Source organism: Drosophila ananassae, chromosome 2L (genome assembly GCF_017639315.1).
Source record: "Drosophila ananassae strain 14024-0371.13 chromosome 2L, ASM1763931v2, whole genome shotgun sequence".
Lineage (NCBI taxonomy): Eukaryota > Metazoa > Arthropoda > Insecta > Diptera > Drosophilidae > Drosophila > Drosophila ananassae.
In genome coordinates, this window is record NC_057927.1 from 11,814,491 (window position 1) to 11,837,266 (window position 22,776).

Here is a 22,776-nt window from a genome sequence, read left to right on the forward strand (position 1 = left end):
TATTGGAAAAGAACCAAATCCGCCTCAATTAAAAAGTTTTTAAATTCAGCTTTTATAAAATATATTTTTTCGAGCGGATCTGGCAGCGCTGCGAACAGATGCAGCGGCCATTGCGGCAGGTGTGCAGTTGTGTGCGTGAGAAGAAGAGAAAGAGAGGAGATGCGAGTGCTGTCGTGCAAATTAATTGGCCGAGTTGCAAACTCCTTCCAACAAATCAATTCGGTGCGATCCCTGTCTAAAACAGCTCCAGCCATGGTGAAAGTAAGTAGATTCGGTCAAATCATCTGATACTGATAAGGGGAACCGCCGGAGGCCATTACATAAGGTCCCGGTGCAGGCATAAATATTGATTGCGGCGGAAGCGACTTTGCAATGCACTCAAGGTTACACTTGTACACTTGTAATGTAAATGTGTGTGATTTTAATTTTAGGTTGGTGATGCCCTGCCCTCGGTGGATCTCTTTGAGGATTCCCCGGCTAACAAGATCAACACCGGAGACTTGGTCAACGGCAAGAAGGTGATCATCTTCGGAGTGCCCGGTGCCTTCACCCCTGGCTGCTCTAAGGTAAGTGCATCTTCCATTTAAAATAGCTTCACATGAAGTCTTAAGGATTACATTATTTTTATTGAACTCAAATAAATTACTTCCTCAGACCCACTTGCCCGGCTATGTGAGCTCAGCTGAGGAGCTGAAGTCCAAGCAGGGCGTGGACGAGATCGTCTGCGTTTCCGTCAACGATCCCTTCGTCATGTCTGCTTGGGGTAAGGAACATGGAGCCGCTGGAAAGGTTCGCCTTCTGGCCGATCCCGCTGGAGGTTTTACCAAGGCCCTGGACGTGACCATTGACCTGCCTCCGCTGGGCGGAGTGCGCTCCAAGCGTTACTCGCTGGTGGTGGAGAACGGCAAGGTCACCGAGCTGAACGTGGAGCCCGATGGCACTGGCCTCAGCTGCTCCCTTGCCAACAACATTGGAAAGAAGTAAAAGAATTCCAGTCAACGTAAATGCTTGAAACTCATACTGTTACACTAGGCCGCAATGATATCAATTACGTCTTGAAAAGAACTATGTATGTAGCCCGTACAATATATGCGATTAGAGATGTTATGTCTAAAATGTGTGTTTTAATATCTAGTTGTGGGTTTAGTCTTTCATCTTATCTTTATGTTAGCGGTTATCTGTGTTGGGAGCGATCTTTTGTGACAGCAGTTTGCCGTAGCCGCCTCGTCCGGCGTCGTAGTCTGTGCGGTACTCGTCTCGAACCTGGCCGCCGGTTTTGCCGCGTCCGTACTGCCTGCCCTCAATGAAGCCAGCATCCCAGTCCACGCGAATCAGTCTGTCATCTAAACGTGTACCGTTTACAAACCTAAAAAGATTGCAAAATATTATTAATAACAAAAAGCAATACTCTACTAGCCCATAATCAGTACAGGGTATCTCAAATGGCTATAAACAAGATAGCTCTCACAAAAACGCTTCTCACCTCATGGCTGCTTCCGCCTCAGCACGCGTGTAATACTCCACAAAGCAGAAACCACATGGAGTCTTCTTGTACTTGTCCAATCCCATGACGATCACCCGGACATCGCCGCATCTGGAAAACAGCTCATGGATTTGCTCTTCTGTGGTGTAGAAGCTCAGATTTCCCACATAGAGCGTAGTCGAATCACGGAGCGATCTTTCTTGTTCCGAACGGGAGCCCTGTGTTGGGTTATTTATTTAGAATAGATTTAAACGGCTGCAGACGAAGCTTACCTTGAAATGCTGGTCCCTGTAAGAGCTTAAATCCACGGAGGTGCTCATTTTTTTTGCTTTTTAGTTAACTATATTTCGAGCGTTTATTTTGAGGTGGCAATTGAGCGATAATTTTATTCATTTGCCTTCGTCGACGTTTACGATATATATCGTTGCTGATTATACGATACTCTAGCCGAAACTCGTATGTTATCGATATATTCCCAGGTCACCTTTTGGTATTTTGTCTGGCGTTAGATATTTGTCATACAGTTTCCCCTGACACTTGGCTCATTGTTATTATTAATTTTTCATGGGGATACTTCGTACTAAATGAATACTTCAATAAATTCCGCCGGCAGCAAGCGGCAGCTGCGCTTTCGCGGCGACCTGAGCACCCACAACCGTGTGGACGAACTGCATCCGATCCACCACAGCCTGCAGGAGGATACCAAGCAAAAGCACCAGTTACTACCAAAGCCGCTTGGCCAGGATGACGTTGCAGCGGTGCCTACGGCGGCAACAGCGGGAGCAATGCAGCAGCGAAACCAGAGCGGTAATTACAATTCTGGGTGTTTAGGAAAATGACATTCTGCTTTTTGATTTTTGACCATCATCCATTGCCATTTTTCTTCGCCAGACACTTTCGAGACCTGCACAAATACGTTTTTTGACTTTTTTAAAATTGAATTGACACGGGGATATATGCTGGAGCACGATGAGGAGCGTTACTCGGCGCGTCGTCAGAAGATATATAGCTTTATGCGTATACCCCGGGATCTGGAGCGGTTTATGGTCTATGGGATTATGCAGTGTGCAGATTCTTTTCTATACATTCATACCTTTCTGCCGGTTCGATTCCTGATGGCTGTTTGGGCACTGGTCTCTAGAACAGTGGCTCGCATCTTTCGGTTTCGTAGTGGCGGCCAGAGATTGCTGTCACCGGCAGAAATATGCGATTTGCTCAAGGGAGTCATTTGGATAATCGTAACGCTCATTATGCTGCTGGTGGACACCAATCGAGTGTATCACATCATTAAGTCGCAGTCTATAATTAAGTTATATATCTTTTATAATATGCTGGAGGTGGGCGACCGCTTGCTTTCCGCATTCGGCCAGGACACCATGGATGCTCTCTTCTGGACTGCCACCGAACCGAAGAATTCCAAGCGGGAGCACTTTGGAGTATTCACGCACACCCTATTTACTCTGATCTATGTGATTCTGCACAGTGGACTGATTATGTTTCAGGTAAGGGAATATATCTTTCGCATCCACAGAGTTTTCTGACAATTCCTCTTGTAGGCCACCTGCTTAAACGTTGCCGTCAATTCCAATAACAAAGGATTGCTCACCATTATGATATCGAACAACTTTGTGGAGCTCAAAGGATCGGTGTTCAAGAAGTTTGACAAAAACAACCTATTTCAACTCACTTGCAGCGATGTGCGCGAGCGCTTCCACTTGTCTGTGTTGCTCTTCATCGTGGTGATCCAAACAATGAAGGAGTTCGACTGGTGCATCACCCAGTTTTGTGTCATGCTCCCCGACTGCATTTCTGTTCTTTTCACCGAGATCCTCATTGATTGGGTGAAGCATGCGTTTATAACGCGGTTCAATGAGCTGCCGGAGAGCATTTATCGGGAATATACGACCAGTTTGGCCTACGACATGACCCAGACACGTCAGAAGCACGCCTTTTCGGATCATTCGGACTTGGTTGCCCGGCGAATGGGCTTCATTCCATTTCCACTGGCTGTCGTCTTGATCAAGGCCATTTATACAGCTGTTTCGTTTAAAAGTCTGGCCGCCTGGCTGCTTTTCCTGTTGGCCTACTTATTTGCAATGGGACTGCGCGTGTGTCTGACCATTTGTGCCCTGGGGAAGGCTTGCAAGCTAATGAAAGAGCACCAGACTGAGAAGAATAGCTCTACGCCAAGCAGCATGACTAATGTGCCTGTTTTGGGGGCTACCGCTTCGAACTCTTCGTTGATCGGAGGACAGAACACCAACAATAACAACATAAATATTGGCTCGAAGCCAGCTCAGGGCGTCCCCACGCTCTTGACCACACCAAGTGCCGGGAATTTGGATGTAAGTCACAATTTCTCGCGTGCCTCGCTCACCTCCACATCGACGCCAAAGAAGGCGGTCAGCGAGCAAGAATTGGATGTCACCAACTCACTGGAACTGGGCGCCACGGCTCTCTTCTCCAATAGCGATGTCGACTTGGATGATGTTTGCCTAAACGAGCAGGTGACCAACACCAACGTTAACTCAGCCGTCCAGGAGATCTACCAGGAACAGGATCTGGTTCGCAGCCAGCCGGATCTGATGCTTCTCAACAATTCCGCTGGCGGAGAAGCAAGTCCCAACAAATCTAAGCAAGCGATACATCGGCTGCCCAAGCGAACTCACAAGCGCTCCGAGTCGGAGCCGGGCATTCCCAGTCTGCCGGAGAAAGGAGCAGCGCTTCCGTCCGGCAATCAAACGACTCAACTGTAGCCATAAATCGATGCTAATTTATTATATATTTGATGTTACTTTATATGTAGTTGCGTTTTTTACATTCTGTTTATTGGTAATTTGAATAGAATACGTAAGTATAAGTAAGAATGGATAGCGCGAAGCTATTCTAGTTGATAGCTCGGAAATGTTCTTTCAAAGTTCTCTAGAAAGTCGAAGAGTGCCTGGAAACTCCCTTAAATGGTTTGCTATAAGGTTGTTCTGTAATATTTTGTAAATCAGTTTTGGCAACATCTATACTTAAATCAACCAAATGGACTGTTATTGAGCTCTTTAATGAATAAAATTAAAATTAAACTCTTTGCCTAAATTTTAAATATCTATATAATATAAATGGAAGATAGTCCGTATTGTGATTACAACTATCATGCTCGTTTTCTTTAAAAATAGTTAATAAATCACTAAATAGTTTGATTTATCTGTCACTTTGCACTATTACTTTACAGAAAACACACAATACAGTTTATAATTTTCATATAATTATACATCAGTGTCTGCTTCAATTTTGTAACATTATGAACTATAAGCCAAATTGGTCAAGTCAATATACGTACAAATGCCTGCTGCTGGGCAATACCCGAGTGGGAAAATCCACTTTCATGAGGCTATTATCCACCGGAAATTTTACGGAGGAGCATCTGCCCACCAAGGGACTCATGGTGCACACTCTGCTCTTGGAAACTAACTACCAACCACTCGCTCTGCAGCTCTGGGACGTGGCTGGCGACTGTCAGCACGGTGGATTACACAACGGGTACTATTTCCACGCCCGGTGTGCCATCATAATGTTCGATCTGAGTGAAATTTCCTCAGCGGCCAGTGTGGCGGAGTGGGTGCGTGAGCTGGAGGCGATTTGCGGCCCAGATCTTCCCGTGGTGATCTGCGGAAATAAGGCGGATTTGAATCCATTTCCTCGCGAATTGTTGCTTCGTCGTCGCGGAAACGTAAACTACTGCGAAATATCCTGTAAGGCCGCTTGGAATCTCAAGGAGCCTTTGGAGCTGCTCTCCCGCTGTCTGTTGGGATACAGCAAGCTGCATCTGATCTCCGAGCCCATCATCCAACCGGTGACCGGATGCGAGGTGGATAAGCAAAAGATGGAAGGTCGTGTTAGGGATATAAGGAATCGGGCTCTAGTCGAGGAGGACCAAAAAGGCGGTCAGGATGGTCAGAATAGACATCAAAGGACCAAAGCACAGCAGTACATAGTATTAAATTGAGACCGTTTTATTTAAACATGAATAATAGATAAATATATTATTAAAAAATTTTTATGATAAGCCAATCAAATTTATTTTAAATTTTAGATTAGAAAGTGAAAAATATGAATTATTTTTGAAATATTGTATTGTTTTTGAACTTGCAATCTTAAAAAAATAATTTAAAACCAAAGAACCTCTCTAAATGGAGAACATTCTGAATATCTCTAAAGATTATTAAGCCAACCATCAGAATTTCAAGATTTCATAGAATCTTAAAGCTCTGGTTATACTCCACCATGATGTGAGCATCCCATAACCTTTCACATTTCCTCCTTAGATAAATGGCCCTTTCTCCGATTCAGTCACCAGAAGAAAATCAAATGACTAAGTTCAGTGAAAATTCCTAGAGGCAAAAAGTGCTTTCAGCTTAGAGAGAAATTGTTTTCTGGATTTGCTCCAAAAATGTTGGTGAGCCTTTGGCCATACCCCCGCGGGGGCGAAATAAGACAGAGTGGTGGTGCTGGGGGTTGGGCTGAGGGCTGAGAGGAGTGTGGCGCCCCCCGGTTGGTTTTATGAATGAAATGGTTTCCCGCTTTTGTTTGTGTTTGCACGCGTAGAAAAATCAACAAGCAGCTCCTTTAACCCACAACCCCCCATTAATCCTTGGCTCCCGCAACTCCACCCACTCACCCACCCAGCACCCAACACCCCTCGGGAACTTACACGCACGTGTACGCACAAACTGAGACACACACAAGCCGCACCACGGGGCGTATCGGTTTTATGAATGAAATTTTACGCTGACCTTGGAACAGCGCATTGTGGTTGCGTCAGTGCCCTGAAGAGGGGAAGTTTCGAAGTCAAGCCGCGAGTCCCTCGCCCCGTAGCCATCTGATCCTTGGAAAGTGATAGTTGGCCAGGCGCATGCTCACCAAAAACGCCGAAAGATTCCCCTGTCACCTCGCTGGCCATTTTCATTCATGAAATGCCCTGCTAATTTCATGAATGGCTCTTTCCCTTTTCGATTTCAAGGACACGCCACTCCCGCGGCATGGCGTCCTTATCGATTTTCCCTTTTCGCATTTAAGTATGTACATTTCACATTCGCTTTCTGCGTGGGCGAGAATCATTTATTTGCTCCGTGTTAAATTAATTTGCCAAGATTTATTCCAGCTTTCTGGGTTTCTTGTTTAAAGGTGTAGATTTTCACCAATTTACTTTTCACTCTTGCGGTAGCAAACTGATTTTAATTGAAATTAAATGGAACTTTAAGAATATATTATAACATTATTATGTAATGTATGAGGGGTTTAATTTTTGAGGTTCTGATTGCTTTTAACTTAAAAGTTTTAAGTTATATTCAGTTATATCTATTCAGTTATATGAAGTTAATAAAATTAAAACATATATAATTAATATATATAATATATATAAGTTTATATAAAATTTTTTAATTTGAAGGACCCGAAAGAAATGGAAAACTACAGACATTATATTTATTTCTGGCAGAAGTTTAAGAATTCTATTAAGTACTAAGTATTATATATAAAATAATCAACAATTTCTTACATAATACACCAAAATTAATAATTAATTTCTTTCCCAGTATTTTATCAAAGAATCCTTTGCGAGAAAAGTTCGGAAAAAATTGGTTGTTTACTTTCCGGCTGACGCACTAATTGCATTCCGAATACGTGCTGCATAGTTTATGGCCGTGCTTCGGAGAGAAACTTTGAACCCTCCATATCCGGCCGGCAGCAGCTTGGACTGAGTTAAAAATAGCCTTGAGTAAGGCCGCAGGGAGCTGGATACCGATACGACCTCATACTTGCCGCATACCCGTACATCCAGTGGTTTTATGAATGAAAGTACCGCACCCAGCACCCAACACCCAACACCCCAGCTGGGTGGAGAGCAGAGATCCCAGGGCAATGCTTCACCTTGCTCTTGACTGCCGCTATGCCCCATAATTTATCGATTCATTCTTCAGTCCTGCGCACTGTCTTCGAGTAGATACAGATACACAGACACAGATACAGATACAGATACAGACATGGTTGCGGCTCCAGCTGCTTATCGTTGACATATTGGCGTCAATGAGCTTTGTCCCGTTGCAGCCCCTAACTGTTGCTTCCCACTGACGTCATAAGAGCCTCGATGGGGAAGCTCCATTATATTCCCGATAAAAAAAGCATATGCCAATATTTTAGCCTGGCTACCAGCACTAAGAGTTAATAGAGGAAGGTATATATTTTTATACGGAAAGTAGGCAACAAAAACGACCATCCCGGCCATCACTTAAAAGGTTCATAAAAATGATTAAACTGTGAGATTCTTTCGGCTAATGAAATCGCGAAACCACTCAAAGTTCTCGAGCCACTCCTGAATCCCTCCACCCAGCACGTAGAGGCGCACTGGCACGTAGTCCGTCTGGGCAATAAAATCTTCCGACGGATCGGAGGAAGACTCCCGTTCGCTGTCAGAATCCTCATTCGAGAGCAGGACATCCAAGGCAATGAGGCCATGGAGCAAGTATATAACACTGCACACCAAAGTGGCCGTTGCCTGGCTCCGCATGTGGCTTAAAAAGGGATGCAGTGGCGCCTCCGGCAGATTCAGATGCTGCTTGGTCTGGTGGGAGTGCATGATGTAAAAGTCCGATTCCGCATCGGACAGTGTGAGCAGGGAACAGAATGTGTAGACTACAAACCCAGCCATGGGCCGGATTACTTCCTCCAGGATCCGGGTGCTGTTGCCGGTGCACATGTTGACGCTCGCGAACATGGTCAGTACGGTGAAGACGTAGAAGCATGTCAGATAGAAGAAGTGGCTCAGCTCGTCGGTCAGCGGCAGAAAGTCCAGCTTCATGAAAATAAACCCCGTCAGGTGGAAATACATCAGGAACATATTGACCAAGATCTCCACGAAATAAAATAAGAACAGAACCGGTCGCATTTGGCACAAGTAGCTCCTCATTTTGTCTCAAAATATGTTTTTGTTTCAAAATAAAAAAATAACTAAAGAAATGAAATATTAAATGTCAACTTTGTTTATTAAAAAGGTTACTATATGGTTCCAATCTGAAATTTAGTGTTTCATCTGAAAAATATTATATTTTGTTAAATTTTCATTAAATTTTAATCATTTTTGACCAAGTTAGTGTATTCAAATTGGCCATGAGACCCGACAAAAAAATATTTATTTAGGTAAATACCTAAAATCTGTATCCAGGTGCAGATATGTATGAGAACAAATACTTGTCATTGCCGGCCACGACACGCTTTTGTTGTGGCTCCGGTCCTCTCGGTTGGAAAGTGCTGCTTGGCTGGGGCTGGCTGGGGCTCATCATAAAAAAAAACCACTTCACATCTACTGCTGCTGCTTCTGTTGCTTCTTGGACTGGACGGACTGCGTCTGTCTCCTGGCGGCTCTGCGCGGCTGCTGGAAACAGTAGCAACGTTTGCCTGCCAGTTTGATGCTGTTGACTGCTGTTGACGGCGATTACGTTGATGACGCGAGACCGCAACGAATTTACGCGCAATTCTCCACCGTGCTTCATCTCAAGTGCGAGACCTGGTAGTCGGAGTCGGAGTCGTAGTCAGAGCGGTAAGCATTTAAATAAATGTGTGTTCACTGAACACACGACCGCCAACAGCAGGGCCAAAATGTTAGTAGACTCTTTTAAATAAAAATATTTAATTTTGATCATGGACTAAAGTTTAATCAATATCCTCATTAGACTCAGTTTATAATATTAAAGACTTCTTAGAATTTATTAAATTAAATGGATCCTCTCAGAACCTTCCTTGGCTCAAATATTTTCGGATTGGTGTACTTCAATTTGTTTTCTGGCCAAAAAGACACAACAACAATCGCCAAGGAAGCTGAAGAAGAAGAGGATGAAAAAAAGGAAACAAATCTCTGGCCTCTATTGTTGTTGTTGCCACCGTATTACATGCCAGTAGGATGTGTGTGTGTGTGTGTGGTTGTGGCCAAAGTAAAAGGGTTAATTCATTTGGCCATTTCGACTGCGTCATCTCTTGTGGCTTCTTAACAAATAAACAAAAAAAAAAAGCAAAGACGATGTCGGAAGAGGCTCGCAGGGAAGGGACATGGTAGTGGTGCAATTTTGACAAGCCAACACACCGCTTTAACACCGAACTGAAGTGCAACAAAAGCGCGGCTGGCTGTGTTTTTAAGCCCCGCTCGAAATTCCAGGGATCGCACAGTAGTCAGCGCGGCATCATCCTCGAGTCTTTTGTTTTGCGACTTTGTTGGCTCAAGTTCATCTTAAGCGCGTGTGCCCTGCCCAAGCCTAGGCGGTTTATTTACTTATCAGTTGTTTCTCCCCGCCTGTCATTTCCGTCCGGCGGCCATCTTGAAATTCGCCATTCCCGCCTATGTGTGTGAGAGTGTCAGTGTATATGTATGAATTTTTGACATCCAATGAGAGTACTATTTGTTTTTAATTTTATTGATTAATTATTGAAAATAAAACTAAAAAATATTTATATTTTATATTTTATTTTTTAGTTCCCAAGAAGTTGGACTCAAGGAAGTATGAGAAATCATATTAGATTTAATAACATGGCAGTGGCAGAGATACTCCCTGGATATTGGGCATCATTGTATTCACTTCCCTCCACAATTAAGCTGGCCAAGCGCTTATGTAATCCTACTGAGAGCACTACTGGGGCAGTGCAAATTGCCAGATATACGCCCATCCCAGGGGGCATGGCATAGCAGCCACATGCCATTACACGCGGCTAAATGCAAGTGCATAAATAACAATTACAGCGGTGGCTTCTATGGCCAGGGACGGATATCGGAGCGGGAACAATAATAGCAATAATAGGCAACTCCACCGCTCAGGTGTCAATTGGGGGCCGCGGTGACCGGCGGCCATTTTTGCAAAAGCGCATTCTGCTGATCGCCATATATCGGCATATAATGCCCGTTGATTATTATGTTTACACTACGCGGACCATTGCCGGCCGAGATTGCTGGTCCCGGTAATGATCCCGGACCGAGCAAATCTCAATGCAAATCAACGGCAATTAATAATTCATCGCCCGCTGGGCCTCCTTCCATGGCGTCCGATGGCAATTATGCGCCACCCTGCGGGCCGGAGCGAAGGGGTGGTGCGGTTTGAAGGGGGGGATCAGCACCACAATGAGCTGGAAATCTGCGAGTGCTGGTCAGTAAGAGGGTCGATAGGAAAAGTAACCTAGCAGGGGGAAAATTCTTGAAATATCATGGGAGAAAATGTTAGTAATTGAATGGTAAATATAATAAATGGATAGATAGTTTTTAAGATGTTTGAGATAAAAAGTTTTTAAGATTTATATTAAATTTATTAATTATTTAAAAATTAAAGGTACAATTATTTTAAACTTGTTCTTTACAAACTTTCTTGAAAAACAATTTAATTTCAAATAATTTTTAGTAGAGGAGTCAGTGTTATTTTTTCTATTTAAAATTATATAAAATCTTCTTGGAGAGGGCACAACTTATAGATCCCTCCTCGCATATCAAACTAAATCTTTGTCTATATTCAATAAAATAAATTTAATATGCAAAACAGCCGGACAACTGGAGTAGCAGCAGCAGCAGCAGCAGAATAAGCAGCGCAGCAGTACAAACTGCTCCAGTGGCCGCCTGTCGTCCAATATCAGCAAATTTGCAATAAAATATTTGTCTGGCCGTCGCTTTCGGTCGCTGGAACTCGGCTATAAGCCCGCTAGAGTGTGGGGCAGGCCAACAGTGGGTCGTCGAGTGGCCAGCCCGGCCGCCTGGCTACTGCAAATTATTTATTTGCACCTTTCGCCGCCATCGTCTGACTGGCCTGGCCTCCATCTGCCTCGGCGCTGCTCTTTCTCCGGCTCTGCATTTCCATTTGCTTATCAAATCGCCAGCAATCGCAGGAGAGTGAGAAATGCAGGGCAAATATAAATATTAGCCGCCTGGAAGCGGGGCAGGCGAGGGAGGACCAAGACGTGGGGATCTAAGACGTGGCGCATGAAATTAGGCGCTGCCAATACGCCGCCAGCCATTTCGACCTGTCCGATGCATGAAAAGTGTGAAAACGAATTAGTGGCCGAGATCGGGGAACCAGAAAGAGTCAAGAAAACTTCAATCTGAACGGATCGAGGGCTGAGGGCAGACAGAGGTCGCTAAAGTTATTAAGCTCTCGAGGTATGTGATTTCTAATAGAGTTTGATGGGTGAAATTTTATACAGTTGGTTGGTATAAAGGAAAGCATTTCTTTACTCAAGAATTCTCAAGAATACCAAAGTTATATGGTTTTTTAAAGAATAGATTTTAGATCTCTAGGATCAGCTTATTTATTCTATATCCAAGCACAACCCTGCGATTTAGTCTTATAGGAATACCTAGATTTGAACAATTTATTGCAGATCTTGGTATGGAAACTCTCAGATAAGTAGCAGGCTTAAAAACAATTGTCCTGACAAACTTTCAACACATGTTGCATGTTTACGGTTTGGCATCGCCAGTCGAATTGCTCCACAAATGCCAAATGCGGAGAACCAGAGCTAAATTGTCACTTGCACATGGGCGCCCAATAATTATAACAATGGGTGGGCCGGGCAGCCGTGGAGCTGTAAACTGCGTCATGTTCACAAATTTGTTTGCATTCCACAACGGTGGTCGCCGCCGCCGACAAAATGGCCCAGAGCCCCGCCGAAACGCACTAAGCTGTGGAAAAATCGAGGGGAGTTGAGAAAAGCCAAGCCAAGCCAACTGGCCGACTGGCCATCGTCACATATGACAAATTTTGTTGTTGAAAATCGTGTAGCTGTTGCGTGTGGCTTTGCCAATCGATGGGGCGTGGAGGGAAGAGTCAAGTGAGGCTGCCACATGCGTGGCGCATGCGTGGTGGAGTCGGTGACTATGACAAATCGCCACATGGCAGGCGGCCAATTAGCAAGAAGAGAAGTCCGTTCAGACTGGTTCGATGGCACCTGATAGTCTTAAGATTAATTACAGCCGAATCCATGGCTTGGCTTCTTCTTTATGTGAAGAATACTTGGATCTCCTAGCTACCCTAGGATTACTGGATCACCTGTTCAAATAAAAGAATAAACCTTTCAGACACAATCAAATTTTTTCGTAATTTATTTAATAAATAAATGTCATATTTTAATAATAACTTCTTTAGAAATTTACCATGGAAGTTGTAAGCCTTGTACAATATTAGGCTGGGGTCTATGACTCTGGATTATATTTGTGAAAATAAAAATGTACATAGTGTGCAGGTGCCACGTCCGCTCTAAGGAATTCCACTTTCAAAACTGATGTTTTACGCTCCCAATACTTTTCATTCTCTTGATATGAGTTCAAAAGTATTGGGCAGTCATCGATCATGAATGTGAAAGCCTGCTTATAGTTTTCGTCGCACCTGACCTTGAAAATATTATGCAGTAGTTCTCCCGTCAGCTGGGGACAACTCCCGAGTATAAATTGTTTCAAATTGGGGCAACTTTTATAAAAATCCAATAGTTGGATATCGGTGAGATCTGGACAGTTGAAAAAGGCGGCATAGGATTGGGAGACTGGTAGGTTTAGTTTGGCCATGTCCTCGTAGTCGAACTGACAGTTCACCAGATGCAATTCATGTAAGGCGGAGCATTTTTTCAAGTTCAACTGTTTTAGACCCTCACTGTGGAACATAAAGCCACAATTGAGCCTGAACCTCTTCATGATAATGTTGCTGCGATCGACCATAAATATTAAAGCCTGGAGTGTTTCCTCAGGATCCGTGGTGTCGTAAATTTGAATATCCAGCAAGTTGGGTAGCTGTACAATTTCTTCGCGACTCTTTTGAAATGTATTCACATTCAACATTAAGTTCTCAAGACGCGTGCGATTGGAAATGCCCCTAAGTATGTGAAGCCTTTTGCTGTAAAAGTGCAATGTCTGAAGCGGAAGATCGCTCTCCATTATAGCCTTCACGGCTGATTTGGATATGCCTTCATGGATTTTGAGGGTTTCAAGTTTTTTAAACTGATCTATGAAGCATGCATAAATCGGAGAAAATATCTCCAGGTCTCTCAAGTTTATCAACAGCTTGGGCAAGGCGTGGAAAGGCCATTGTTGAAAATTGGCATTTTTTTCCCACTCTACGTTATTGCCCCGGTAGATAACACAGGACGAGACTTTGGGCAACTCTTCAATCCCTGCCTTTTCCAGGATATTCAGCTCCTCCTGCAACTGTTCGCAGCGAAACTGGACACTCTGGAAGTGGACTCGCATTAGTTTCAGAAAGCAATGCAAATTCTCGCCCCTCAACTGCCACTGCATTTTTCCCAATTCCAAACGCGAATAGATCTTCTTCCACAGTGCTATAAGACTTTTTGGTACCTTCTTGTACTTCTGGGTGATGAACGCCTGTTCTTGGATTGTCAGTTTCTTCAGGATGTTGCCCACCAAAATGGTATCATACTTGTCGGTCTCTGAATCGCTGCTGTTTAACTCAAATTCCTTGCTCCTTGATTTCCCCTTCTTTCCGCGATTTGACATGTTTTTTGTTTTAAAAATTAATTACAATTTTCTACTTATTTATCCTAAAAATTCTATCCTATTTATTCTCTGCCTACTGAGTGTTAAAGTCAACGAATACCTTGCGAATAATTTCTCCTATTATACAACAATCTTGCCAGTCATAATCGTTGGAAAATATTTTCATGCACCACTTTCCACATAACACTTGTGGCACTGCTACCACCCTGCTGGGATCGGATGCTAACGAGCCATGGATATGTTTTCATTTCAAACTGATTTTGTTTTATGGGCCCAGGCATGGTGCCGAGACCTGATCGACGGGGACACTCGGTCACTCCAATCATCCAATCCAGGTGAGTTTTTCCTAATGCCTGGGGTGTCTGGAGCGGGTGGGGCTGATGGGTCTGGTGGGGCGACTAAGGCGGCATCTCCTCCATGCAGATGACCGTAGCCCTCCGCTAATGAGCCGATGAGTTGTTTGGGGAGCTTATTTATGGCACTTGCCTGCCCATATCTCGGCTTTTGTTTCCAAAACATTTTGCTCTGGCATCAATTAAGCGATTGCCAGTCCGAAACCGAAACCGGCGACCCAAAACGAGTTCTACAATCGAATCGGAAAAGAAAACTATGAAAAGGCAGAGACAAACTCGTTAAAAGTGTGCGTCTGCGTTTGGCGGACGAAAATACGAAAATTGAAATGTTTTATTAATATTTTTCAACAGCTCCAATGCAAGTTAATTAAATTTGTTTCCACGTTTTTGTTTTTTAGTTTCTAGCTGTTGTCGACAACCGCTGCAACTCCTGCAATTTCTGACAGTTTGGACGTATTCGAGGAGGCGAAACAAAAAAATATCTTGCCGTTGGGTGGTTTCTCAAACCCCACCCCAGATGTGGATGTGATTAGATTTGGGGAAGGCATCCAGGCTACAAAGTTTTCCATTTTAGTATCATGTTTTAAGGATTATAAAATTTACCTCACTTTACTTTTTAGTTTCTAATAGTTAACATTTTTGAACCAATACCACAAATACAAAATCGCCCGGAACTTTACAGCATTTATGTATATCTCACTCCACTGGGCCCAATCAGCGAGTGCTTAACATTTTATTTCTTCGTTCATTTACTAGCTTTAGCCTGGCTTGAATGGCAGAAAACGTTTATGGCCTTGTCGGGTGGGCCCAGAGGCAGAGATACAACTGCAGATATACAACTGTAGATACACAGATACAAATTGTGCCTGCCCGCATTTGGGGCGTTTACATTTGGTTTTGGCCGCAACCCGTTTAAATGCCTCGAAATTCGGTTTGCTAGCTGGGGCACATGGGTAAATATTTTAATTATTTTTTCTCAGCAACGCCCCTCCAACTAGATTTCTCCACATCCGATTGTGATCAGCCGTGAGATATGATCAGCCGTGAGGATTAAATGGGTTCAGCCATCGCAAGTTAGTCAGGTGCAATTCCCTTTGATCGCCGGGACCTGCAGCGATGCTTTCTCATTAGCGGCTCATTAGCCCGGCCAATTGACGCCTCCACGCCCCGAAACACCGGGAGCTGTCTGTAATGTGGCCAAGAGGGGGCCTTGGAGGATGACTGAAAACATCTGATTACAATGCGCAGTCAATTGGCCAACAAAGACCGGGGACCGCCGAGTGACTGCAATTATTTGCACGCGAATAAACAATTCAAAACATCTCTGGGCGTTTATCACTGCCTCTCGAGTTGGTCGACTCGACCGTCTTGCCATTTTCTCGGCCTGTTGGCGTTTAATTTTACGGCTTTATTAGCAGGGCCATGGCTTGTTCGGCCAACGTTGGTAATTTGACGGCCCCCAGGGCTCTGCCACCTGCATTCAGTCTCGGCTTGAGCTACTGTCGGCCCGATGAGAAGATGGGTCTTGGCCGGGTTGGACAAATGGGAGGTCTCTGGTGAGCAAGGAATTTAATTTGCAGCCTGAATTCCGTTGAATGGCAGCTCTTTGATTTATTAAATGAATGGAGAGGTCTCTAGAAACTCTTTACATTTTAGGGCCATGAACGTAAGAGTTTACTTTTTAACCGAAATATACTCTTTATATTTTAACTTGAAATGACTAACATTTTATCAATCACGTTGGATCTTATAACTTTATCCTACATCCTCCTGTCCCTCGTTGGTTTTGATTTATGAACCCCATTTGAATTATATAAACAACGTATTTATGCGGCAGGAACTTAAAAGAGGCTTACGGAATGTTATCCCAGATTATGAGCGCCAATTGAATCGGAAAACGCGAATGGACTAACATTTTGTTGGCCTCTTAACGATCAGTCATTCACTTGGTTACTTTATGTTATGCGCCAGCAACATTCAATAATAGTAATAATAATGATAGCAACTGTAAGCGCATCGCTTCACGATTTTATGGGTAAGTGTGTGGAAGAAGACAGGACTAGGAAGCCCAGGAATATTAAAAACCGGACCCGATCGGGCCACAGAAGGCAATTGGGATTGGCTGGGCGTGCGTGTGGCATTTGCGTCGAACTGTCAGCCCAGATGACAGGCCTTAAGCCAGGTGACAATGTTGCCCTGGAAGACAGGCACGCCAACTCCAGTTCTCCCTTATAATTTACCCCCATTGGGCCACGCTCATCAGGCTAATTGCCATTTACACCTTAAAACTGCAATCAAGTTTATAACTATTTCAAAACTAATTTGGGGAAAAAGAAATGCGGGAGGAATGGGATCTAGAAAATGTTGTAATGGCCCATACCAAAGTACCCTGGAATAATTAATTACGTATACTTAATATTTACGTATACTTAATATTGGAGAAAATTCTTGAACAATTTTTTAAAATTATGTTTATAGTTTTGATTTCTTCGGCATATTTTGGTTCATTATACCCTGTAGTCCCTTCTGACTTGGATTGGTTAGACAATTAAAATAAAGACATCGTCAAATGGTCGAGATGCCTTTCGAAAAGTCCATTGTGTAGCGTTTACCATTTTGATGGTTCCAACATTTTTATGGGCCATGTCCAAAGGTTTTTCAATACAGATGGATCTGTATTGTTAATTTTTTACTTTTTTTGGGAGGAGATCTAGACAAAATACCAGAAAAACGTTTTCGTGTCGCCGTCCCTATATAGATCCAAAAAAATAAAAATTCCGATTTTTAATATGCAAATTAAGGAATTAAGGTAATTCGCATGGGCATAAAATGGATTTCAGGAAGACAAAGGAAGTGTCTCGGGCCAATTCTCGGGTAGACGCCACAATTAATAACTATTTTGCGATAATATCGATCAGTGATAGTAAACTTTATCGCCGGATTGTAAAAAATCAACGGCACGCTGTGTTATTGGATCAATTATTCAGGCCGGAGCCGAAGGGACGGGCTATGGCTATCGTCTCTAATGAACACATTACATAAAATGTTGAGTTTTATGCCCCACTTTGAGAGCGGGCATTTTTTTTTTTTTTGTTCATGAGGGACGCGCCAATTAGAAGGGCTGCGGCGGGAAAGGGTCTTGGTCTTGGAGTCGGAGAGTCGGTTTTAATGGCAATGGGCCAAGCCATGTCTGGGCTTTGGTTTTATTGTCTAGCTACTGATCTGTATCTGTTGTATGTATTACTCGTGTTACCGTCGAAGAACGGCAGAAGAAATGCGGCCCGGCCGCTCCTCATCAACCCGGTCATTACTTGATTAAGTTCATTTTGCGGCCCAGTTTGGTGCAGTTGGTTCTGTTGGTGGAAAACCGATATGGGTAAGCGATACTCCCAGATTTTCCATGGCCAGTGTGTGTTTGTGTGACAAGGTGCAGTTGGGCTACCAGAGCTGCATAAATCTGGCCCGATTATACTGTCTTCCATTTCACCTGCTCGAAATGCTTCATAACTCAGCCCATTAATTGCATTCCGAAAAATACCTCAATGACTTGTACAGAAGGAGTTATGTATGAGCAGCAGCGATGAATCGGATTTCGAAAACAAACTTCAAATTTAAAGAGGAAATCTTTGGGCCCAATCGCGCGGAGGCTGCTGTCTCACCTCATCAATCAATGCTTGTGCACCGAAATCGAAAATCTATTTTTGCTAATATCGCATAATCTTGATTACTCATTTCCGGCGCACATCACAACCGATATTGTCAAAGGCAATTGCAGAGTGGTATAGTTCAGTACAGTGACTGGAGCTCCTGGATACCCTATTGCTGCTTATTTGGTTAACTTATCCGTTAGCTGATGGCTAAGACAAAAAAAGTATAAGCCAAGAAATTGCGCTCAGTCATTAAGCCGAGGATAGACCTGATTCAGAACCACAGACAGACGGAGACAGACGGAGACCCACAGACCGTCAAGTACTCAATAATTCACAAAAAAATAAGAAAGAAAAGAAACACGACGTCGAAAATAAAATGATCAATACGGAGACGTTTGCACAAGAGGGCCAAGCACTGGCGACCGACAAGCAAAAGAGCAAAACGCAACAACGAGAAATTGAAAAGCCACAAGTCATCTCAGCTGGTGGCTTAAAAGGCGCGTGCTAAGCCATTCATATTCATAAAAAGAGCCACAGCGAGGGACCCGGAGCCCCCAACTCGAGCTAAGCCCAAGCCAAGAGAAAAAAAGGATTGGCCGGACTGGGGCGGCGGGTGAACGACTGGAGCTGCGGGTGCGAATGTGAGGCAGCAGCAACATCAGCAGCCTCTGAGAGATCTGGCTGGTCTGACTGAAGAACTGGACTGAAGAACCCAACGAAAGCAATCGGACCTCTATGGCCCGATCGGGGGGATGATTGGGGGTAAAAAAAATAAGAAAAAAACCCACGACCGAAGACCCAAAGACTGAATGTCGGCTACAGTTCCGCAATGTCGCCGGGCGACAGCATCTCAGCATCAGCCTCAACTCAACATGCCTCTATAGATATTCTATAGAAAGCATTACGGGGCACTGGAGAAATCCGAGGGGGAGGAAAATAGGGTATATAAAACTTATCTGCCAGTAAAAATATTCTTAATTTCCAATACCCTTTCAAGGAGTTCATTGTTGGCCCCTACTATGAATCAAAAGAGGTTTATAAGACTTTAAACAAGTGGTGCCATAAGACTTTAGGATCTGAAGTTTTCTTTCTAAAGAATGTTATAAAGTTCTGACTTCAAAGTTAAATCTTTATCCATTAATTCTATTTCACTTCCCCCAACATGTTTTGTGATTCCGATAGTTTAGCTTTTGAAAATCACATTTTTAAAGCTTTGTAAGACTAAGTCCATATTAAGGGTATTCAAGACTCAAGACTAATGTGACTTTTCCCTTTCATATTTATTTGTGTTGCCTTTTTAGGGATGGGCATATCCGATTTTTGTTACAGCTGAAACTTTACGGACAGAATGGGTTTGTTGTTGCGATTGTTGTGGCTGTTGCCGTTGATGTTTTTATCTTGTAGTCAGTCAGTCACAGTTGTTGTTGTCATGGCTGTTGTTCCCCCTGATGCCGCAAGTTGTTGTTTCTGTTTGAGTTACCTATGGGCCTTTTGGCGTTTGGCGTTTCTATAGACTGGCTGTGTGATTTACCAGTTTGATTGATTGGATTAGGTACTTATGTTATTAATTTACTTCTATTTATAAACAAGCACCGCGAACAAAGGCCTGTTTCGAGGGCTTCGAGCTGACCCGCCCTCCTCCTCATCCCCAGTGGGTTTTTCAATTTTCATTCAGAGACATACGATGGCATCCATGAATGGAGAATAGATGCTCTCGGCCTGACAAATTGTGAACTGAACTGAGCCGAGCTGAGCCGAGTACAGTTGACTTGAGAGATCTTGGCGATTAATGCTTCATTTCCGGCCAACAAGCCGCTCCGATGAGATCGACCGCAACCAATTTATTCCTATTTTCCGAGACAAGTGTAAAGAAATTAATATTTCAGTCGAATGGCTGGGCTTATCAGCCGGCAACAGGGGTCGTGGCATCTTCGTCGCCACTAAAACAATCAAAGACCAATCAAACAATCAAATCGTTTTCAACACTTTAGCATAATTGTAAGTTATTCTGCCTCTGCCCGGGGCCTGGGGCCCTTTGCATTTGCATTAATCGATCGGTTTTTCGGCATTTTTGCGATAAGCATCTGTGGAGAGACGTCGCGACTTGCTCCGAGATTTTCATTTTCATTAATTGAATCGATTGGAACGGTACAGCTAACCGAACTGATCAGATCTCCGGGCCAGTGACCACAAAATCCAAAACTGATAACCATCGACGTGGAGGAGAGAAAAGCATCGAAAAGAAATCAACAGATGATCGCACACGGCTGGTGGTCCGGTCGTGGCCAGTACCTCTGTTTTCGGCCTGGTCAAAATGTCAAACTGCCCCGGACCTAAAGGCCTCATTAGCGTGCCAAGTGTGGAGCAGTGTCAGGGCCTGATATCGACGCCTGGACAGGTGTAAATGTAAATAATCTCGGCCACGTAGTCGCTGCCCTAGACTGCTCCCCATGAGGGCTGCAGACGGTGCTATAAAATGTTGTATTTTTAATTAATTTTTGTTTGCGATGTTTCAAATGATTATTTCCCAACAGCACTTATCTTTAATCTTATAAAATAAAAGAGTTGATTTTCTAATCGGAGTCAGGATATTATATTGAGATTTTTGACTTGATATCCCTACTGCTTTAATGTCTTTGTAGATCTGTAAGTCATGGCCGTTGACCTGGTACTGTGTCTCCCACAAGTAACTTACTTTCGTTGCGCTAGTAATGATCCCAGTCTGGCTGAAGGGCTAAAACGAGGAATGGCTGAAAGCTAAAAAGCAAAAAATAAATGGGAAAAAAAGAACCAAGCACAAGCAGACGCATTGGAGCGTTGCAAATGCATTTTAGCCATTTTGTAGCTTGCTTTGGTGACGTGTCGGGATGTCCAACGTAACGCTGTGTTCCCTCCTCTTCCAGTTGCCAGATGCCTGTTACTGCCTTCGGCGTCACTCCTTTAGGAACCAGAAGAGGAAACGACATCAGCATCAAAATCAACATCTCGGCTTCAGCATCAGCATCGGTTGCTCCAGCAGCAACATGGCTGGGCCAAACCCTTTTTCTATTTCCGCTTGGCCCGTTCCAGATCCAGCGCGATGGCAGGGTACAGCTCTTATCTGGGCGTTGTAATCGAAAACAGAAGACTTTTAGTTAAGAACGAGGTCTCAGCTTAAAAGGAAGCAAGGGACAATCTTTGGAGTAAATTTTGATTTTTAAAAATATTTTACATTTTCTCTAGGAAGGTCTTCAGAAAAATATAGAATAGTTAGTCCAAAGTTAAATAGAAGTCATGATTTGTTTTAAAATATCTTCAAGTTAGACATCCTTTGTTAACCCTCTTTTGATTAAACAGAAGAATTTGTAAATGCGTGTCTAAAATGGACATAAAATTAAAGAAACACCATTCAAAATAAGAGAAAAGGTAAAAATCGGCACACGGCAGTCGTAAAGTAAATGATCAGTTCGACCTGAGACCAATGGATGGCAGAAACCCGGGAACCCAGTAGGAAATCCTCGGACCCGCAGACCCTTTGTCTTAGCCGTTGCTCTGTCGCATCGGTAGGCCTAAAAGTTGGACCTTTTTGCGTGTCTCGCTTTGGTGACATTCTGGTTGTTGAATTGTTGTTATGGCTTTTTGCTGTTCTTGTTGTTGCTGGTGTGTTGTGTTTGTTGCCGCGTGTCATTTTCGAAATTATATGTCACACTTTTGGCGTTAAAACAGGCACACGACCGACCAGAGAGTCCGACCGACCCGTTTCAGAGTCCTGATTTTTATTGTCATGTTTTGATCTTTTCGTATTTTTTTCCTTCACTCTGGCTTGGTTTTAGTTTTTGTTTTTATGTTTTTTATTTTATTTACGTTTTTTTTTCAGCCCTGCTGTCGCTGGAATCGGAGTTGGAGTTGAACTTGAAGTCAAGGAATGCGCATAAAAGTTTTTATGTTGTCAGCCAAGTTAAGACGGCCATTCCTGGCTGATTTCGTCGTTATGCCCAGTTGCCCGAAGAGGGTAAATACTTACTCACGGCACAACTCAATTGAACCGTTAAATATGGGTATATATATTCAGGGAAATCATTCTCCAAGACAATGGAATCATAAATTCTGACGTCCACTTGTTGCATTTATTTCGGTATTTCTCATCTTGTTGTATGTTTTTCCCAGTGGCCAGTGAAGCGTTTAATTTGAAATTTGTCCCAAACGAAAGGCAGTTAATCAAAGTCTGTTAGCTCGCAGGGAGTGGGTGGTCTGTGCTCCCTTTGTTTTGGCTCTTTAAGTTGTCCATCAATTTGCATCATTTTGTGGCTCACTATTTGACGTTTTTGTCTGAAGATCGCCCCCATATTCGAATTGGGAATAGGCTTTTGGGTTTCAACCAGCTGACAGGTTGGTTTATGCTGGTAGCTTTTGACCCAAAAAACATTTATATGCATATTCGGTAAAGAAATCTCTTTGATTTCGATTCGTGGCTGCTTTTGTCGACAACTCGTTAAAGTTGTCAATAAGTGCACCATTTTCGGCTTCTTATCAGCCCAGAGACAATAAATACACCCAGACCCCACGGAATCTAAACCATGGTTGAAACTGAACTCTCAGCTCTCGACAATTTAAATGCTAATTTCCCGAGGAGGGAACTGCGTTTTGTTTTGGTATGTTGTGATAATTACCTCAAGTTATTTTTATTTATATTTCTTCAGATAATACCTCTAAGTGGGGGGAAGAGTGAGTTTCGTTATCTGCGAGCTCTTACATTAAATACCGTTGGGGGAATTTGTAAAGAAATGCTAA

At 43.4% G+C, this 22,776-nt stretch overlaps 6 protein-coding genes across 6 annotated transcripts; 3 read left to right on the forward strand and 3 right to left on the reverse strand.

The window, feature by feature from the left end:
- Positions 1-100: 100 nt before the first annotated feature.
- On the forward strand, positions 101-1,116 carry LOC6501023 (peroxiredoxin-5, mitochondrial). The gene is made up of 3 exons (XM_001954358.4): positions 101-261; positions 432-566; positions 655-1,116. The coding sequence occupies exons 1-3, from the start codon at positions 160-162 to the stop codon at positions 982-984; spliced, it is 567 nt and encodes a 188-aa protein (XP_001954394.2). The 5' UTR covers positions 101-159; the 3' UTR covers positions 985-1,116.
- Positions 1,105-1,907, reverse strand: LOC6499553 (nuclear cap-binding protein subunit 2). Its single transcript, XM_001954359.4, has 3 exons — positions 1,756-1,907; positions 1,484-1,701; positions 1,105-1,366 (listed from the first exon to the last, which is right to left on the reverse strand). The coding sequence occupies exons 1-3, from the start codon at positions 1,801-1,803 to the stop codon at positions 1,168-1,170; spliced, it is 465 nt and encodes a 154-aa protein (XP_001954395.1). The 5' UTR covers positions 1,804-1,907; the 3' UTR covers positions 1,105-1,167.
- Positions 1,908-1,963: 56 nt separating this feature from the next.
- On the forward strand, positions 1,964-4,562 carry LOC26514800 (protein TAPT1 homolog). The gene is made up of 3 exons (XM_014911855.3): positions 1,964-2,290; positions 2,375-2,985; positions 3,040-4,562. The coding sequence occupies exons 1-3, from the start codon at positions 2,068-2,070 to the stop codon at positions 4,237-4,239; spliced, it is 2,034 nt and encodes a 677-aa protein (XP_014767341.1). The 5' UTR covers positions 1,964-2,067; the 3' UTR covers positions 4,240-4,562.
- A 213-nt stretch (positions 4,563-4,775) lies between these two features.
- Positions 4,776-5,480, forward strand: LOC6501024 (GTP-binding nuclear protein Ran, testis-specific isoform). Its single transcript, XM_001954360.3, has one exon. It carries the CDS (start codon positions 4,776-4,778, stop codon positions 5,478-5,480), a length of 705 nt encoding a protein of 234 aa, XP_001954396.1.
- A 2,213-nt stretch (positions 5,481-7,693) lies between these two features.
- LOC6499552 lies at positions 7,694-8,524 on the reverse strand. Its single transcript, XM_001954361.4, has one exon. The coding sequence runs from the start codon at positions 8,436-8,438 to the stop codon at positions 7,782-7,784; it is 657 nt and encodes a 218-aa protein (XP_001954397.1). The 5' UTR covers positions 8,439-8,524; the 3' UTR covers positions 7,694-7,781.
- Positions 8,525-12,569: 4,045 nt separating this feature from the next.
- On the reverse strand, positions 12,570-14,110 carry LOC6499551. Its single transcript, XM_001954362.4, has one exon. The coding sequence runs from the start codon at positions 14,001-14,003 to the stop codon at positions 12,690-12,692; it is 1,314 nt and encodes a 437-aa protein (XP_001954398.1). The 5' UTR covers positions 14,004-14,110; the 3' UTR covers positions 12,570-12,689.
- Between the last annotated feature and the right edge of the window lie 8,666 nt (positions 14,111-22,776).